The following is an 18046-nucleotide window of genomic DNA, read 5'->3' as shown; positions in this document are numbered from 1 at the left end:
TGACCCTACTTACTATGTTGTTTATGGCAACCATCTTATTTTGTTAACAGCTTTGTGAAGATATAACCTACACATCAAATATACAGTTGACCTATTTAAGGCATACAAGCCAGTGATTAGCTGGTCACAGAGTTATGCAACCATCCCTACAACCAGTTTCAGAACATCCTTGTCACACTCCTGGACCCATTATCAGTCACAACCCATTCCCACCCATCCCCCTGTGAGCCCTGAGCAATCACTTACCTACTGAGTATTGTCTTTGGAGATTTGTAAGTCATTGTTCTTTATGAATTCGTGCTCAACTTGATTGCTTCACTCCATATTAGTTTTGGAATTTATCTATTTTGAGGCATAAGGTGGTAGGGTTTTTTTTTTTTGTTTAGTGCTGTTCTGTGTATAAATACATTTGTTTTGTCTCAGTTCTACTGTGGGTAATATTGAGGTTGTTACCAGTATTTCTGTTTTGTGTTTTGCTGTTAACGGAAGTTTTACGAGCTCTGTGTGTGCAGCTGGCCAGGAGTGTTCTGTACCTGGTCATGGGACTCCTGAGCTGTGGTATGTGTCTGTCTTCAGCCCCCCCACCAGGAGTGAAGGTGGCTGCTGTCACGCCATGTCCTTGTCAACACTTGGTCTTGGCAGATTTAATTTTTCCCTTTCTGATGGGCTCTAAATAAACTTCTTGTGGTTTTAGTTGCCTTTGTCCCCCCTCCAGAGTCTATTAGAGATCTTTTCATGTCAATAAAAATAACAGTAATCTACCTCATTTTTTAAAGTGACTGCAGCATTGTATTGGGTGCACCTGAGTTTATTTAATCAATTTCATGTTGTCGGGCTGAGTTTGTTTGGCTTTTGCAATCTCTGTTCCTTGTCCACACCTCCTTGTACACATACTGAGTTCTTCTCTAGGACTCTGGCCTCTGCCTGTACCCTTTCTCTGAAGCTCACACATGGCAGAGCACCCCTCTGCAAATTGTCCTGTTTCTCTGGATTCACATAACCAGTGATAGAAAGGAAGGATATAGTGAAATGCGTGGCACTGGAGCACTGATGGCTGGAGGCCTGTCTTGCCTGTTACTCCTCCTCATACCTCTTGGCCCCTCCTAATCTGTCAGGGGACTTGGGGTGCGTGGAAAACTCTTCCTTTTCCATTAAGGGAGGGGAGATAATCTAGGGTGGGGATCTGTTGAGAGGGGCTGATGCCCTGGGAGCATTTTTGTCCTGGTAATTTGCTAACATTTTTGTTTCCAAATTCACTTATCTGTAGTATAGACTTTATTTACAGTACATCAGGTAACCTTACACACAAAGTGTGGAAAAGCATTTTTAAAAGCTGCTTCCTCAGGGGCTGGCACTGTGGTGTAGTGGGCTAAGCCTCCACCTGCGGCGCCGGCATTCCGTGTGGGTGCCACTTCTAGTCCCAGCTGCTCCACTTCCGATCTGGCTCTTTATGTCCTGGGAAAACAGTAGAGGACTGCCCAAGGGCTTGGGCCCCTGCACCAAAGTGGGAGACCCAGAAGAATCTCCTGGCTCCTGGCTTTGGATCGGCTCAGCTCCAGCTGTTGGGACAGTTAGAGAGTGTACAAGGGGATGGGAGACCTTTCTCTCTCCCTCTCTCTGTCTGTAACTCTACCTCTCAAATAAATAAATAAAATCTTAAAAACAAACAAACAAACAACAAACCTGATTCCTCAGCTCCCTGGTAATAGCCTGGGAAAAGCAGCAGAGGACAGCCCATGTGTGTGGGCTGCTGCACCCATGTGGGAACCCTGGAAGAAGCTACTGGCTCTGGCTTCTCCGTTGCTGAGCCCTGGCTTTTGTGGCCTTATGGGAAGCCAATCAGCAGATAGAAAACCCCTCTCTCTGTAATTCTGTCTTTCAAATAAATAAATCTTTTTTTTAAAAAAGATTCTATTTTTTTTTCACTTTTTTTTTTTTTTTAAAGATTTAGGTATTTATTTGAAAGGAGAGTTACAGAGAGGCAGAGAGAGAGAGAGGTCTTCAATTCACTGGTTCACTCCCCAAATGGCTGCAGCAGCCGGAGCTGGGCTGATCTGAAGCCAGGAGCCAGGAGCTTTTTCCGGGTCTCTCATGCAGGTGCAGGGGCCCTAAGACTTGGGCCATCTTCTGCTGCTTTTCCAGGTCAAAGCAGAGAACTAGATCAGAAGTGGAGCAGCTGGGACTCGAACCAGCACCCATATGGGATGCCGGCACTGTAGGTGGTGGCTTTACCCACTATGCCACAGCGCCTGCCTGCCTGCCTTCCTTCCTTCCTTCCTTCCTTCCTTCCTTCCTTTCTTTTTCAAAAACATTTATTTATTTGTTGGAAATCCAGAGTTACAGAGACAGAGAGAGAGAGTGATCTTCCATCCACTGGTTAACTCCCTAAATGGTCGCAATGGCCGGAGCTGGACCAGACTGAAGCCAAAAGCCAGGAGTTTCTTCCTGGTCTCTCAAGTCTGTGCAGGGGCCCAAGCACCTGGGTTGTTCTCCGCTGCTTTCCCAGGAACATTAGCAGGGAGGTGGATCAGAAGTGGGGCCAGTGCTGTGGCATAGCTGATAAAGCTGCAGCCTGCAGCGCCGGTATCCTATATGGGTGCCAGTTTGAGTCCTGGGCTCTACTTCCGGTTCAGCTCTCTGCTATGGCCTGGGAAAGCAGTAGGCAATGGCTCAAGACCTTGGGTCCCTGCATCCATGTGGGAGACCCAGAAGAGGCTTCTAGGCTTTGGATTGGCACTTGTGGCCAATTGAGAAGTAAACCAGTGGATGGAAGACCTCTCTCTCTCTCTGCCTGTCCTTCTCTCTCTGTGTAACTCTTTCAAATAAATAAATAAATAAATCTTAAAAAAAAAAAAAAAAAAGTGGAGCAGCAGGGACTTGAATCAGTTCCCATATGGGACCCTGGCGCTCAGCAGGCAGATTTACCCACTACACCACAATGCCAGCCCCAGAAAGTAGTTTTTAAAGAAAAAAATAGGGGCCTAGCATTGTGTCTTTAAAAAATAAAAAATAAATAAAAACCGCTTTCTGTGTGAGAATGTGGAGGAAAAAAATCCTCTTTGGGTGTCGCACAGCAAGGATCCTGGTCCTTTTCTTAGAATTTAGGTTTCCTTCTTGCACAAAATAAAACTGATGTCAAATCTGAAGGTGGAGGGTGGCTTTTCTTTTTTTTTTAAAGATTAATTTATTTATTTGAAAGGCAGAGTTAACAGAGAGGTAGACGCAGAGAGAGAGAGAGAAAGGTCTTCCATCCTCTAGTTCACTCCCCAAATTGCCCACAATGGCCAGAGCTGAGCTCATTCAAAGCCAGGAGCCAAGAGCTTCTTCTTGGTCTCCCACATGGGCATAGGGGCCCAAGGACTTGGGCAATCCTCTGCTTTCCCAGGCCAAACCAGAGAATTGGATTGGAAGAACAGCAGCTGAGACTCGAACCGTGCCTATCTGGGATGCCGGCTCTGCAGGCTGCCGCTTTACCTGCTACGCCACAGCGCTGGTCCCTGGAGGGTGGCTTTTTATTCCGTCCTTTGGCCTGGCTGCCTGTAGCTGGAGAAAATCATCGTCATCACGGACTTCCGAGGCCCTCATTTTCAGGGGAGGCCCCTGTGCCCTTGTAGGTGGGCTCAGCTGGAGGAGGAAGCAGCAGGACTGTATCCTGTGTTTCCCAAATGCCTGCCTGTCCTCCCCAGCTCCCCCTCTCCTCGCAGGCTCAGAGCTGCATGTAGACACTGCTGTGTCAGTGGGCATTGCCACTACTAACAGCAACATTGGCAGAGCTCTCTTTTTTTAATTTTTAGGATTTATTTATCTATTTGAAAGGCAGAGTTACAGAGAGAGGGAGAGAGAGAGATCTTCCATCCACTCGTTTTCTACCCTACCCAAAAGGCTGCAGTGGCTAGAGCTGGGCCGATCTGAAGCCAGGATCCAGGAGCTTCTTCCAGGTGTCCCACATGGGAACAGGGGCCATCTTCTGCTGATTTTCCAGGTACATTAGCAGGGAGCTGGATTGGAAGTGGAACAGCTGGAACTCAAACTGGCACTCATAGGGGATGCTGGTGTTACAGGTAGTGACTTAACCCACTGTGCCCCAGTGCTGGCCCTGACATTAGCAAATTTCAAACTCTGTAATCTATACATTGAAGGTTGGCTTTCTTCTCTGTTACAAAGAATTGCTTTTCATTAAAAACATCCCAAAACATAGTTTTGACACCTGAATATTTTTTATCATTTTTTTTCTACAGGTTGTCCTTTGTATATCGGTTGATGTATCTCAAGATTATAACCAAGTAGAGAATGTCATAAAACAAGTAAGAGACTGAGCTGATTGAAATGAATGTGCTGGACTTTTGATTGGTTCTTGTCATTGTGTTCTGTGGGTTGGACTTGGTAAATCTTCCCTTTGGGGTAAATAGTTATGTAGATTTTATGTATTAATATTGAATTTGCTGTTGAGTGATTTTTCTTTCCTCCTCTCTGTAAATACCTGCTCTGATAAATTTTTCTAGGCACAGGAGAAGCTGGGACCAGTGGACATGCTGGTCAACTGTGCAGGAATGTCCGTGGCAGGGAAGTTTGAAGATCTCGAAGTTAGCACTTTTGAAGTAAGTACGGTTGTTTGCTCACTGGGTAGCTCATTTACTGAAAGCAGCACAAAGCCACAGGAAAGGCTTTAAGCACGGAGTAGGTGAATGCATTTAGAAATTCATAGACACTTGGGAAGGCGAAGGAAGAGTGACCAGGGTTTTGGGTCCAGTGTCACAGCCGTCCAACCGTAGGAATGTCGGTTGTCTCAGATGTGAGCGGAACATCTACTGCGACACAGATCTCTGCAGCCACTCGCTGAGACCTTGTCTCAATAGAGCACTCGTAAAGCATCCGTGATGCTGACAGTGGGAAACCCAAAGAGCTGAAGGAAAGACTCGCCACAGCACTCGAGTCAAAATAAAAAGATAACGCATCCTCGTCGTGTTGATATTTTTAAACAAGCACATCAAGGAACCTCTCAGTAATTTATTTCAGCACCAAAGAAATGGGCATTCGATTCGATGTCTTTTTGAAGAACAAAACAGTTTATTTGGCAGAGCGTAAACCATCTTTTTTCAGGTGTTCCGTTGAGCCTTCACTGCAGTCATAGATTTTAAACGCTTGAGCCTGCAAAGTGAAAGGGCTTTCTTCTTTAGAAATGGAGACTGCGCGGCCAGGGTTGCCGCTTCTAGTAGGCTGCGGGGTTTACCTAAAACAAGCAGGAGAGTCAGGATGCTGGTACAGGCAGAGAGGTGGGACTTGAGTCTCAGCAGGGGTTTCACCCCAAGGGAGAACTACGCTTCTGAAAGGACAGGAGGACTGCTAACCCAGACCCGCTGATGAGAGAGGCTGTGATCCAGGACCTGATGGGGGTGGGCCTCTTGGGCCCTCTACTTGTGCTCCCCTCCAAGGGATGGGAGGACACTGTATTCTGGTTGTGTCACCTTCTAAAGCCATTGTTTGCTCTCTCCCTTTTAAATCCCAATGACTTGCCTTGTGCTGTGGAGTCCAGTGTGGCTTTGTAGTCATAGTGAATTCTTGGTTATGTGTGTATTTGTTCTTAGCTTTACTTTTATTGATATTCCTGGGGAGTCACACATGTCACAGCTCCTTGCTTGGGGAATAGGGCACATCAGGACTGTGAGAAACCTGGCTGGTCTTTCTCTGCACGCTGCCCCATGTGTGTCTCCTCCCTTTGCTGACGTTGTTGGCATCCTTTGTGGGTCCATAGACTGTAGTCGTAAGCCTGGCTGTGTGCTGAGAGCTCTTCAGTGGTCCCCAAGCCTGGGGGTGGTTTATGGGGAACCTAACACACTTATCTTTCTTTTCCTTTTTCATGGTTTCTTGGTGCTGGGTCTTTCCTTATCTACCACTGGATATTAAGAAGAGTTATTTAAGTTTTCTTTTGTCCTTTTGCACATGTGTTTATTTTGTCTAAAGGGCAGGGTCTCTGTATTTCATGGTAGAGGCTTTGCTGTGCTTTCACGTTTAAAAAAGGGGTACATATGAGCTGATTGGAGAGCTCATTGCAAGTTCTGTACTGGGAGAGAGATGTTTGATTATGGGCCCCTCTCTAGTGATTGGGCTGTATACTGTGAGGAAATTTCAGTGCCAGAACCTTAGGTCTTTCCTCGTGGGTTGGGTCAAAGCCTTGGGGAAGTCTTCAGGCCTCCAGCTTCATATGTACCTGGCTGCAGGTATATCAGTACCTGGACAGACTCTCAATTAAACCCTCATTGACCTCCAGTGCCTACCACACTAGAAGAGGGGCCCACATCAGCTCTTTGGAGAGAGAAAGGTGTCTAGGACCTGACAGTTTTTGTTTTGTCATTTTCCTCCATCTCTATCTCTACATATCTGCATATATTTTAAATTTTTATGTATGTATTTGCTAGGAAGAGAGAATGCCCATCCACTGATGCTTGCAGTGGCCAGGGCTGGGAGGGGCCAAAGTCTGGAGCCTGGAATTCAGTCTGGGTCTCCCACGAGAATGGAAGGAACCCAGCTACTTGGGCTATCACCTGTTGCCTCCCAGCATCCACATTAGCAGGAATTTAGAGTCAGGAGCCAGAGCCACGTCACACTCCAATGTGGAACGCAGGATGTGCAACGTCAACCAGCATCTTGACCACTAGACCAAACATTTGCCCTAAATATATATGATATATTTTTAAGGATTTATTTATTTATTTGAAAGAGTGACAGACACAGGGAGAGACAGAGCGAGAGAAAGAGAGAGAGAGAGAGCGAGCAAGAGTGTTTTCTATCTGTTGCTTCACTTCCCAAATAGCTGCAACAGCCAGGTCTGGGCCAGGCAGAGGCTGGGAGCCAGGAACTCTGCTGATCTCCCACGTGGGTGGCGAGGTCTGCTGCTGCTTTCCTAGGCACAATAGTAGAAGCTGGATTGGAACCTGAGCAGCCAGGACTTGAAGTGGTATTCTTATGTGATACCAGCATTGCAAGTGGCAGCTTAACCTGCAGTGCTGGCCTCCCCCAGGTGTATGTATTTTTTTTTTTTTTTTTTTGACAGGCAGAGTGGATAGTGAGAGAGAGAGAGACAGAGAGACAGAGAGAAAGGTCTTCCTTTTTGCCGCTGGTTCACCCTCCAATGGCCGCTGTGGCTGGCGCATCTCACTGATCCGAAGCCAGGAGCCAGGTGCTTCTCCTGGTCTCCCATGCGGGTGCAGGGCCCAAGCACTTGGGCCATCCTCCACTGCCTTCCCGGGCCACAGCAGAGAGCTGGCCTGGAAGAGGGGCAACCGGGATAGAATCCTGCGCCCCAACTGGGACTAGAACCCGGTGTGCTGGTGCCACAAGGCGGAGGATTAGCCTGTTAAGCCATGGCGCCGGCCAGGTGTATGTATTTTTAAGGTGAGAAACCATCTAACATAAAATTGCTGTCTTCAGGGATACATTCCGGAGGCATTCAGCAAATTCACAGTGTTGTGCAACTCCCATCTCTGTCCAGTTCCAAAATGTTTTCGTCACCCCAAGGGGAACTCTGGACTCATTACCCAGTTACCCTTCATTCCCTCCTCCCCCCAACCCTGGTCACTGGCAACCACCAATCTGTATTCTGTCTTCCTGGATGTTTTGTATAAGTGGCATCCTATGCTACCTGGCCCTTTGTGTCTGCCTTGTCTCACTGACCATGTTTCTGAGGTCCGTTCACATGGTAGCCAGCAGGGGTCAACACCTTATTCCTTTTTGCATTCTGGTAATACTCCATGGCATGCAAATAACTCATTTTGTTTATTCACTCATCTTTGGTGAAATTTGAGCTCTTCTACCTGACCTTTTTTTTTAAAAAGAGATTTATCTATTTATTTGAAAAGTGGAGGAACAGAGAGGGAGAGACAGGCAGAGAGAGAGACATCTTCCCAGCACTTGAGCCATCTTCCACTCCTTCCCCAGGCGTATTAGCAGGGAGCTGGATCTGAAGTGGATAAGCCAGGACTCAAACTGGTGCCCCTACCTGACGGCCTTCACACTTCTGCCTTTCAGCCCAGTGCCCACCCACACCCACCCCTGCCCCAGGGATCCTTGGTACATTGCGAGCCTTTTGGAAGTGTGTGATATATTCCTGCCCTTCAGTTTCTCCATTCCTTGCTTAGCATTCAGTTTTCTGGGGTCATCTTTTGCCCCCCTTTTTAAAAGATGTATTTATTTATTTGAAAGGCAGAGTTACAAAGAGGCAGAGAGGGAGAGAGAAAAAGGTGTTCCATCCACTGGTTCACTCCCCAGATGGTCGCAACGGCTGGCGCAACACTGATCCAAAGCCAGGAGGCAGGAGCTTCTTCTGGGTCTCTCACACGGGTGCAGGGACCCAAGACTTGGGCCATCTTCTACTGCTTTCCCAGGCTATAGCAGAGAGTGGATCAGAAGTGGAACAGCCAGGACTTGAACCGGTGCCCAAATGGGATGCCAGCACTGCAGCAGCCGCCCCTGGGGTCTTCTGAGTTAGTTATCACTCATTTTTCTGTTCTTCAACTTCCCAAATATTACCGTTGTCATTTTTGTCCACATTTGCTTTGTTCTGATGGGATCTTGCCTTTAAAAAGCAATCTCTTGGAGCCAGCTTTGTGGTGCAGTAGGTTAAGCTGCTGGCTATGATGCCAGCATCCCAAATGAGTACCAGTTCGAATCCTGGCTGCTCCACTTCTGTCCGGCTCCCTGCTAATGCACCTAGAAAAGCAGTTCAAGAGGGTTCAAGTCCCTGCACCCACCTGGGAGACCTAGACAAAGCTCCTGCCTCCTGGCTTGGCCTGACCTAGCCCCAGCTGTTAGGGCCATTTAGGGAATGAACCAGATCTCTGGAGGATCTCTCTCTTTGTCTCTTCCTCTCTCTCACTGCAACTCTGCTTTTAAAAATAAATAAATCTTTAAGAACAAAATAAAAATAACAATGTCTTTACTGAAATTTTCAGAGAATGTTGAAAAGGGAAGAACTGAGATGAATACCTAAGTTTGGTGTTCCATCTTTTTTCAGGGACTTTTAAGGAATATTTGTATTATTAAAACTGGGGGCCGGTGCCACGGCTCACTAGGCTAATCCTCTGCCTGCGGCGCCGGCACCCCGGGTTCTAGTCCCATTCGGGGCACTGGATTCTGTCCTGGTTGCCCTTCGTCCAGTCCAGCTCTCTGCTGTGGCCTGGAAGTGCATTGGAGGATGGCCCAAGTCCTTGGGCCCTGCACCCACATGGGAGACCAGGAGAAGCACCTGGCTCCTGGCTTCGAATCAGCGCAGTGCGCCGGCCACAGCAGCCATTAGAGGGTGAACCAACTGTAAAAGAAGACCGTTCTCTCTGTCTGTCTCTCTCACTGTCCACTCTGCCTGTCAAAAAAAAAAAAAAAAAAAAAAAGGAATCACAGCATCTTAAAACAACCATTTAAGATTTTCCTCGGTTGTGTACCTGTGCATGTATGCTCTTACTTAATATGTAGAGTAGTTCCACACACAGCCTGACATGTTCTGCTTTTTAAAAACTTGCAACAGAAATACATCCCCCTCCAACCCCGCCGTCACTTCTGGTGTTTCTGGTCATCATTTTTGAAAGGTCCCTAGGAGTCTGTTATTAACATATCATCATCATTGCCTTAAAGTTCCCCCAACTGAAGGGGTCAAGCCCAAGCTATTTACTATGGAAACATTTTAAGGCAGATATTTTCAGATTTTCCAGTGTACGTGTGAGGTTTTGAAGAGTTCGCAGGATGAGGGGGACGTCCAGGTGGTACTTTTGTAAGCTCTTGCCCGTCATCCTTGTGTCCTGTGCTGTACTACGGGCAGGGGCTCCACAAGCGTTTCGCTGGGGCTTCTCTGAGAGTCCTCGCAGCAGTCCTGTGCAGGAGTGCCGAGATGAGCCTCGCTTTCAGCTGTGAAATGAGCACAGTTGTCTATCTTGTTCATCATCAGATAAGGTAGGAAACTGTGGAGCACAGGCTTGGACCCCAAATCTGTTCTGTTCATCACTGTCCTCCTCGTTGGGTCTTTAGCTTAGAACTAATAGGGCTGGAAACCGTCTGAAGCTGTGTCCTAAACGGTCTTCCAAACAGTGTCACACACAACACATACTGTTCTCTTTTGTGAGGAGAAAACGAATTGTGACTGGTTTTCAGCAGACGCGCATCAGTCTGCTGCCACTGTGAGATTGAAACAGGCTGCCAGTGGCAGGTCCTGAGCCCCGCGTCGCGTTTGCAGCATCACGAGGTCATTCGTTCATTCAGCAAAGCTGCTGAGCTCCCCAGTCCCCTGGGCGTCCGCTAAGGAACTTAAATCTGGAAATGGGATCAAATTCCACTGAGCGCGGACTTGAGGCTCTGACCTCGCTCCCACCTCACGCGGCCTCTTTGTTGCCTGCAGAGACTGATGAACCTCAATTACCTGGGCAGTGTGTACCCCAGCCGAGCCGTCATCACCACCATGAAGGAGCGCCGGGTGGGCAGGATCGTGTTTGTGTCTTCCCAGGCCGGGCAGTTGGGGCTGTTTGGCTTCACGGCGTACTCCTCATCCAAGTTTGCCCTGCGGGGATTGGCTGAAGCTTTGCAGATGGAGGTAAAAGTTGGCTCATTTTTTGCATTTATTCCTCTTAGCTTAACAACATATTCCTCTTTAGTTTTGTTGCTTCTTTATGTACATTATTGAATTAAATTAGAGATTTGACATCAGTGAAAGAGAACTGGTCAAGTTTTATAGTTAACATTTTTCATTGCGTAAAGATTATAGTTAGGAAAGAAGCAAAAATGGTTATGGCATTTTGCTTATATAATTCAATATACAAAATACTAGAAATATCCTTACAGTTTTATGGGCCTAATACTGTATATGGGTGAAGTTAACCAGATATTTTAGACATTTTTCTATAACAAAAAGATCTATCCTTGTGACTGAATAATTAGTAACTGAAATAACAGGAAACTTTTTTTATTTTAAGATTTAGTTATTTATTTGAAAACAGTTTTCATCTGCTGGTTCAGTCCCAAATGGCCTCAACATTCAGGGCTGGGCCAGGCTAAGCCAGGAGGTAGGAACTCCCATTTGGGTCTCCCACATGGGTAACAAGGCCTCAGTACTTGAGCTATCACCTGTTGCTTCCCAGGTGCATTAGCAGGGAGCTGGATCCAAAGTGGAATGGCTGGGACTTGAACCAGCACCCCAGGATAGAATGCAGGTGTCCCAAACAGTGGCTTAACCTGCTTCAGCACAAAGCGGCCCCTAATTCTTAGCATTTAGACAAATCATTTACATTGTCCTCAGTTTCAACATCTGTAATATGAGAGGGCTGGAAAAAATACATCATTTCGCTCTCGTGACACTTACATTTTAATATCATGAATGAACATCGAGGACAATGAATACTTTCTGTTTCCACAATTGAAAGGACGTTTTGTAGAAGAAGGGTAGAGTCAGGCTTAGCATCAGAATCAAGTGTCATCATATGCACAACCTCCGACCTCAGCTGGGCCAAGTAGATTTCTGCACCGTTGTCACATGGGAACGCTTAGAAACTTCACTTTACCTCTGTCTCAAACCATGAACCGAGAGGGGCAAGGTAAGATTCATGCCCTTCTGTGAGATTCTATCACCGTCTGTGCTGAAATATAGCACTACATGATGTTCAGCACCCAGAAAATCCTCCGTATGACCAACTCTGTTACCATTGTATGCTTTTAGGAACCCTGGTTAATGATTTAGATCAGGGACACTCTCAGTAATGGGGCCAGGTAGGGCAGAAGGCCAGATAGGCTGTGAAGGCGGGGTAGTGTCTGTACAGCTACTTGAGCCCGCTTTAGCAGCAGAAAGCACCCGTAATAGACAGTATGTGAGTGGGCAGGTATGACTATAGTCCAGTAAAGTTTTGTGCACACAGGCAAAGGGCCGGATTTTTCTCACAAACCATGGTTTGCTGATCACTAGAAGACTCCTTGCTGGTGTGTGACACAGCACACATTACCTGGATATTGATAACTGCTACAGTGTAGATGAATTGTGGAGTTGAGTCCTGAGGAGCATCTTAGGGACCAGTAGACTGCCATTCTCATACCAGAGAAACCGGCCACAAATTGCATTGTTGCCAACCGGCTTAATACTTTAATGAAGAGTAGATCATTGTAATACACTTAGCAACATGGCTGTGAAATTTCAAATAAGAATATTGGTATTTGTTTTGCCAACTTTTACCTAAAAGTCCCTTTATGAATAGCTGTTTTATTTTTACCCCAGTTTTGTGAATACGTGTGGCACATCCTAAGCTGCCTTATAGAAAGAAAACTGAGTTTTCGGTGAATTCAGTGAGTTGCTCAGTCTCGTGGTTGCTTAGTGGTAGCCTGAGTCTGCTCCTTGCAGCAGGGCGTGTCCACTTCAAGGCGGAGTCGCCTGGTCACTGGACTACTTGCCTCAGCTCTCGGTTTGCTTTTTGAACCCATGCAGGTGCAGAGAGGTTTTGAAGATGAAAAATCTGCTAGTGTGTGTCCCTAATCTCGCAGAGTTGTTAGGATTCACTGCTTTAGGGAGAAGTGCAGTCTGGGTGCTCGGGTTTCCCGTGAGATGAAGCAGAGGTGAGGAGGAGACCAGTGGGTGCTGGTGACGCAGTCCCCTCTGATGGGCGTGCTGCAGCTCTCACAGAGCTCCTTCTCTGCTGCTTCCAATAAGAATGTCCTCACTTGACCACAAAATCATATAAACATGCACCATGAAACACAGGTTTGGGAGAAGAGTAATTTAGTCATCAGATTCAGTTTGTTCATAGAACTTGTAACAAACCAGTCTTTGAAAGCTGAATAATTAAATCAAAGTCTATAAATGAAACTATATAATTGATCAAGTTCCAAATTTTTTATAATCCTTTTGGTTTAATTAATTTTTTTAAAGATTTATTTATTTATTTGAAAGGCAAAGTTACAGAGAGACAGAGGCAGAGGCAGGAGAGAGATCTTCTACCTGCTGGTTCACCCTAAATGGCCGCAATGGCCGGAGCTGAGCTGATTTGAAGCCAGGAGCCAGGAGCTAGGAGCTTCCTCTGGGTCTCCCACGCAGTACAGGTGCCCAAGGACTTGGGCTGTCTTCTACTGCTTTCACAGGCCAAAGCTGAGAGCTGGATCAGAAGTGGAGCAGCCAAGTCTTGAACCGGTGCGCATATGGGATGCTGGCACTGCAGGTGGCAGCTTTACCTGCTATGCCACAGTGCCGGCCCCCCTAATTAATTTTTGAATCTTCCTGTCTGTCTCACCTCGTGCCCAAGCTAACATAGGACCCTGGAATGTTCTATAATTTTGAAATAATGCTTTGTCAACAACTTTCTTCATCTTTTTTTTTCTTACTTAGTATTTTAGCTACAAATACATCATTTAAAGATTTTGAAAGTTAATCTTTTTTGGAAAGCAGACTCCTGAAGTGGGTGATAGCCAAAGATGTGGTGGCAGAGACCAAGCCAAAAAAAAAAGAAAAACAAACAAACAAAAAAAAAAAACGGCACTCTCCTTTCTGCCCCTCTTCTTTCAGTCCTGCCCCTTGCCTGCCCTCCTTGCCCTGCAGGTAAGATGGCACTGAACTTCTGGAGTTCCATGTAAACAGCCATAAGTGTCTCTCCAGCTCCCATGTCTTTGTTTTGATGGAATAAGGAACACCATGTACTTAGTATTTTGATAACAAATGGGTTCTGGAGTGAGCATCATTCTTTCTGTTTGAGGCTGAAGCCATGTGAAACTGTGCGAATGGTGACAGCATCTGAGGAGGGCAGGACAGAAAGAGCATGGTCAGGCAGCAGGGACAGGGAAGTGCATACGTGGCTCAGCAGGGCCACTGGTGAGCGAAGACCTGGCTGACACCTTCTTAGAAAAAGCCACGTGATTGGCATTGTCCTGCCAGGATCAGGAGAAGCCAAACCCCCTTTGTTTCCTGTTTGACAGAGTTGTAAGATAGTGGATGAGAGAAAGGTGTGCATACAGTGTTTTGTTTTGTTTTGTTTTGTTTTGTTTTGTTTTGTTTTTGACAGGCAGAGTGGATAGTGAGAGAGAGAGAGACAGAGAGGAAGGGCTTCCTTTTTGCCGTTGGTTCACCCTCCAATGGCTGCTGCGGCCGGTGCATCTCGCTGATCTGAAGCGAGGAGCCAGGTGCTTCTCCTGGTCTCCCATGAGGGTGCAGGGCCCAAGGACTTGGGCCATCCTCCACTGCCTTCCCGGGCCATAGCAGAGAGCTGGCCTGGAAGAGGGGCAACCGGGATAGAATCCGGCGTCCCATCCGGGACTAGAACCCGGTGTGCAGGCGCCACAAGGCGGAGGATTAGCCTGTTAAGCCACGGCGCCGGCCAACATACAGTGTTTTGTATTCATATTTTAGCAAATTATTTCATCAAGACTTTCAGAAGCTCCATGGAGGAAGGATTTATGTCCGTTTTGTCCACATCCATATGCTTTGGTTGTAGAGCAGTATTGCTATCCATTGGATGAATGGATACAAGACTGCACTGCCGGTTAAGTGCCAGTGGAGTCAGCCAGCCATAGATGCACGAGAGATGGTGGATAACGATGGCGCAGACACCAGCCCAGGAAGGAACTGGACTTCCAGCTGTGAGAGAGCTGTTCTGAAAAGCTCTGTTGTCACCCTTTGACAGCTCGGCCATGACCTTGTGTTTGAGAAACGCTGCTTTGAAATGCTGTTACGTTAGCTTGGGTACCACAGTCCTTGCTTGTTGTGGGCAGGGCAGAGGAGCTGCCCATCCAGAGGCAGTCAGCATCGTTCTTTATGTATAGGCAACCTAGTTACCACTTACGGGCTGTTTTGAAAGCTTATTATTTTTTTAAGCTTAATTTATTTGAATGGCAAAGTGACAGAGAGAGAGAAAGTGAGGGAGAAAGAGGGAGAATCTCCCATCAGTTTGTTGATTCTCCAAATGGCTGCAACAGCCAGATCTGGGCCAATATGAAGCCAGGAACTCCATCCTGGTCTCCCACATAGGTGGCAGGGGCCATCATGCACTGCCGTCCCACACACATTAGTAAGAAGCTGGATTGCGGTAACTGGGACTCAAATCAGTACTCCAGTATGGAATGCGTATATCACAAGCAGCAGCCTAACCTTAGCCCCAAAATTTACTTTTTAAGTTTCATCTTACAGGAAAGAAAGGGAGACTGAGACAGATGGACAGAGAGAGCTTCCATGTATTAGTTCACCCCCCAAATACCCACAACAGCCACAGGTGGGCGAGGCTGAAGCCAGGAACCAGGAATGCAGTCTTAAGTAGGTGGCATGGATCTAATTACTTGAGCCATCAACTGCCGCCTCCCGTGGTGCATATAAGCATAAGTCTGGCATCAGAAGAGAGCCAGAACTTGAACCAGGGACTCCAGTATGGGTAGTGAGCATCCCAAGTGGAGTTGTAAACAGCTGTGCAACATGCCTCCCATTTCTTGATTTTTGTAATGTTTTTTCACCCCTGGTCTCGAGAGCAAGGCCGTGGGAAATAAAGTTTTAAGTCCCTATCTCACAGACAAGTGGAAGAGAAATTGCTCGCTTATCAACCCCACCGCCTGGCCCTGACCCAGAGCTGTCGGTGAGCATAGCTGGGAGATGAGGCCACAAGCTCTGTGGGCGCTGAGCAGACGCGCTCTCACGCCCTGTTCCCCTGGCACTGGACCAGCGGAGGCACCTCCCTTCTGCTACTGCACTTCCCGGGAGGGCAGGCCCAGATCTGCCGCACACTTCTCCCAACCCTGGCAGCCACCCCCGCGGGCTTGGCAATGGCTCTTCCCAGGGGAAGCAGGGGGAGAGGGGTTCCAGGAGAGGTCAGGGCCCTGGCGTACCCCTAGAGGCTGTTGCAGTAGACAGCGGTGTCTCAGATACTCAGCCTGCTGTCATGATTACCCTCCCTGTGCCCTGCAGTGGCTGACCGTGCTATCAGCGGCCTCCACTCTCAGATCCCCTAGATGTCTTCATGAGAATAAAAAGTGAGCCAATGCCAAGTCAAACTCACAGCATGGAGATTCTGACAGCCACTGTTGTCCGTCAGCTCGCTAATGGCCGAGGCAGGATGTGTGTGGCAGGGCTGACGCTGAGCAGTCTTTGGCAGAATCTGTGGGAATTACTCGGGGTGTGTTCACGAGTGGGGAGTTCAGAGTAGGGTAGCAGTAGTGAGGTAAATCAGCATCCAGGGAGCAAGGTGGGGAGGGGCTTCTCTGTACAGGTACCGGCTGTGGAGGTCCTGCAGGGGAGCTGTGTGGCTGGTCCCACCCGAGGGGACAGTGACTGTGCTGTTGGTGGGTTGTGGTGGAGGATGGGCAGCGGCTGGTTGGACAGGGAGTTCTTGCACAAGCAGAACTGTCAGGATGGACGGATCTAGCCCTGGGTCTGAAGGCCATGGGGGGTGGGGTTTGAGTGGTCAGACGTATTCTGTAGATGAAAGTGACACAGCCAGAATACCAGAGACAGCGTGAAGGGGAAACACGTAGACAAGGAGCAGACCTGTCCACTGCCTTCAGACAGTGCTTGGACAGTGTGCAGTGTCTGGGGAAGATGAGTAGACGTGTTTTTGTTGTTGTTTTACTTGCTTGAGAGGCAAAGAGAGAGAAACAGCAGCCACAAGCTCACTTTCCACATACCCACAGTGGCCTAGGCTGGGCTAAGACTGAAGCAAGGCGTCAGGAACTCCATCCAGACGCCCATGTAGCTGACCGGGACCTAACTACTTGAACCATCACTGCCATTTCCTGAGGTGCACAGTACAGGAAGCTGGAACTGGGTGTTGGACCCAGGGACTCTGATATGGGACACAAGCAAATCAACTGCCAGGCGAAACACCCACCCTAGAGTCCTTTTTATTTTAAAGACAATTACTCTATCATTTTATTTGAAAGGCAGATAGAAGAGGGGGAGCAAGAAAGAGACGGAACTCGATCTTCTGTCCGCTGGCCCACTCGCCAGATGCCTGAAGCAGCCAGAGCTAACTGGGTGCACAGCACTCAATCCCAGGGACCCCGCTCCTTGAGCCATGGCCCGCTGCCCCCCAGGTGCACGGTAGCAGGATGCTGCATCCTAAGCGGAGGACCCAGGCCTCAGACCGGTCGTGGGACGAGAGCGCCCGCAGCGGCACCTAGCCTCTGTGCCGAGCGCCTGCCCCAGCCCCGTTCCTCGTGGCAGTGGAAGAAGCTTCGGAGGACCGGTTTGCCCCGCTGGAGGGTCAGCTGGTTTCCGAAGTGGAGGCCAGCGGGAGTTTCCCCGCATTCCGTAACCACGCTTCGGACAGGGGTTTGCCGTCTCCACTTCCAGAATCCCCCGTTGGCCGGCGCTCCCCGGCAGTCTGGGCCGGCCCGCAGGTGTGGAGGCAGGACAGGGAACCGTCTCACTCACTGAGGCTGCTCGTGCTGTTTCTGCAACGCAGGTGAAGCCCTACAACGTCTACGTCACGGTTGCCTACCCGCCCGACACAGACACCCCCGGGTTTGCTGAGGAAAACAAAACAAAGGTGAGTGTTTCCGCATGGCCTCTTGAGCTGTCCGTCTGGTTCCCTGTCCTCCTGGCGGTGCGGAGCGTGGAGCGGGGTTCTCCGGGCAGATCTCGCCTTCCTCTCCTCCCCTCTCTTTGAGCTCCCTGTAAATGTTCCCTGAACCTGTTTCAGAGCGCTCCATTACCTTCGCTCCATCACCTTCGCTCTGTCGCCTTCGTTCCATCACTTTCGCCTCCCCTTGCCTCTTCCCAGAGGCAGGCGTTTATTTGAACTCGCATGGTTAGGTCGCTACTGCATTTTATCAAGATTTGGGAGTTAGGGACTTTCTGCGCTGGGTGGAAGCGTCGAAGACTCAGACCTGCTCCGCACTCCTGCCTGTCGCCCATCTCTGCTTGAGTCAGCTTCATTCTGTACCTTAATACGGCTTTACAGACAGCGTGGCGCCGGCCTTTCCGCGCGGACCCTTCCCCTCTGGCCTCGCCGGCCGCAGGTTTGTGTGTTCCCGGTGATTTCAGCCCAGACGGACACAGCAGGGTTCTGTCGGCTCACTCCAGGGCCCTGGCTCTCTGGCCCTACGTTGGTCTCAT

The 18046-nt window shown here is 48.5% G+C and overlaps 1 protein-coding gene across 2 annotated transcripts in view; it reads left to right on the top strand.

Moving 5' to 3' along the window:
• The window catches only part of KDSR (3-ketodihydrosphingosine reductase), a 41142-nt gene that overhangs the window by 8465 nt on the left and 14631 nt on the right, over nt 1-18046 (top strand). For both annotated transcript variants that reach the window (XM_062201776.1, XM_062201775.1), the window contains exons 4-7: nt 4239-4304; nt 4503-4598; nt 10382-10573; nt 17394-17477. In XM_062201776.1, coding sequence (XP_062057760.1) covers nt 4239-4304; nt 4503-4598; nt 10382-10573; nt 17394-17477 — 438 coding nt within the window. The remainder of the gene's footprint in view (nt 1-4238; nt 4305-4502; nt 4599-10381; nt 10574-17393; nt 17478-18046) is intronic.

Source organism: Lepus europaeus, chromosome 9 (assembly GCF_033115175.1).
Source record: "Lepus europaeus isolate LE1 chromosome 9, mLepTim1.pri, whole genome shotgun sequence".
In the NCBI taxonomy this organism is placed as follows: Eukaryota; Metazoa; Chordata; class Mammalia; order Lagomorpha; family Leporidae; genus Lepus; species Lepus europaeus.
This window is presented reverse-complemented; position numbering and strand designations above follow the sequence as displayed.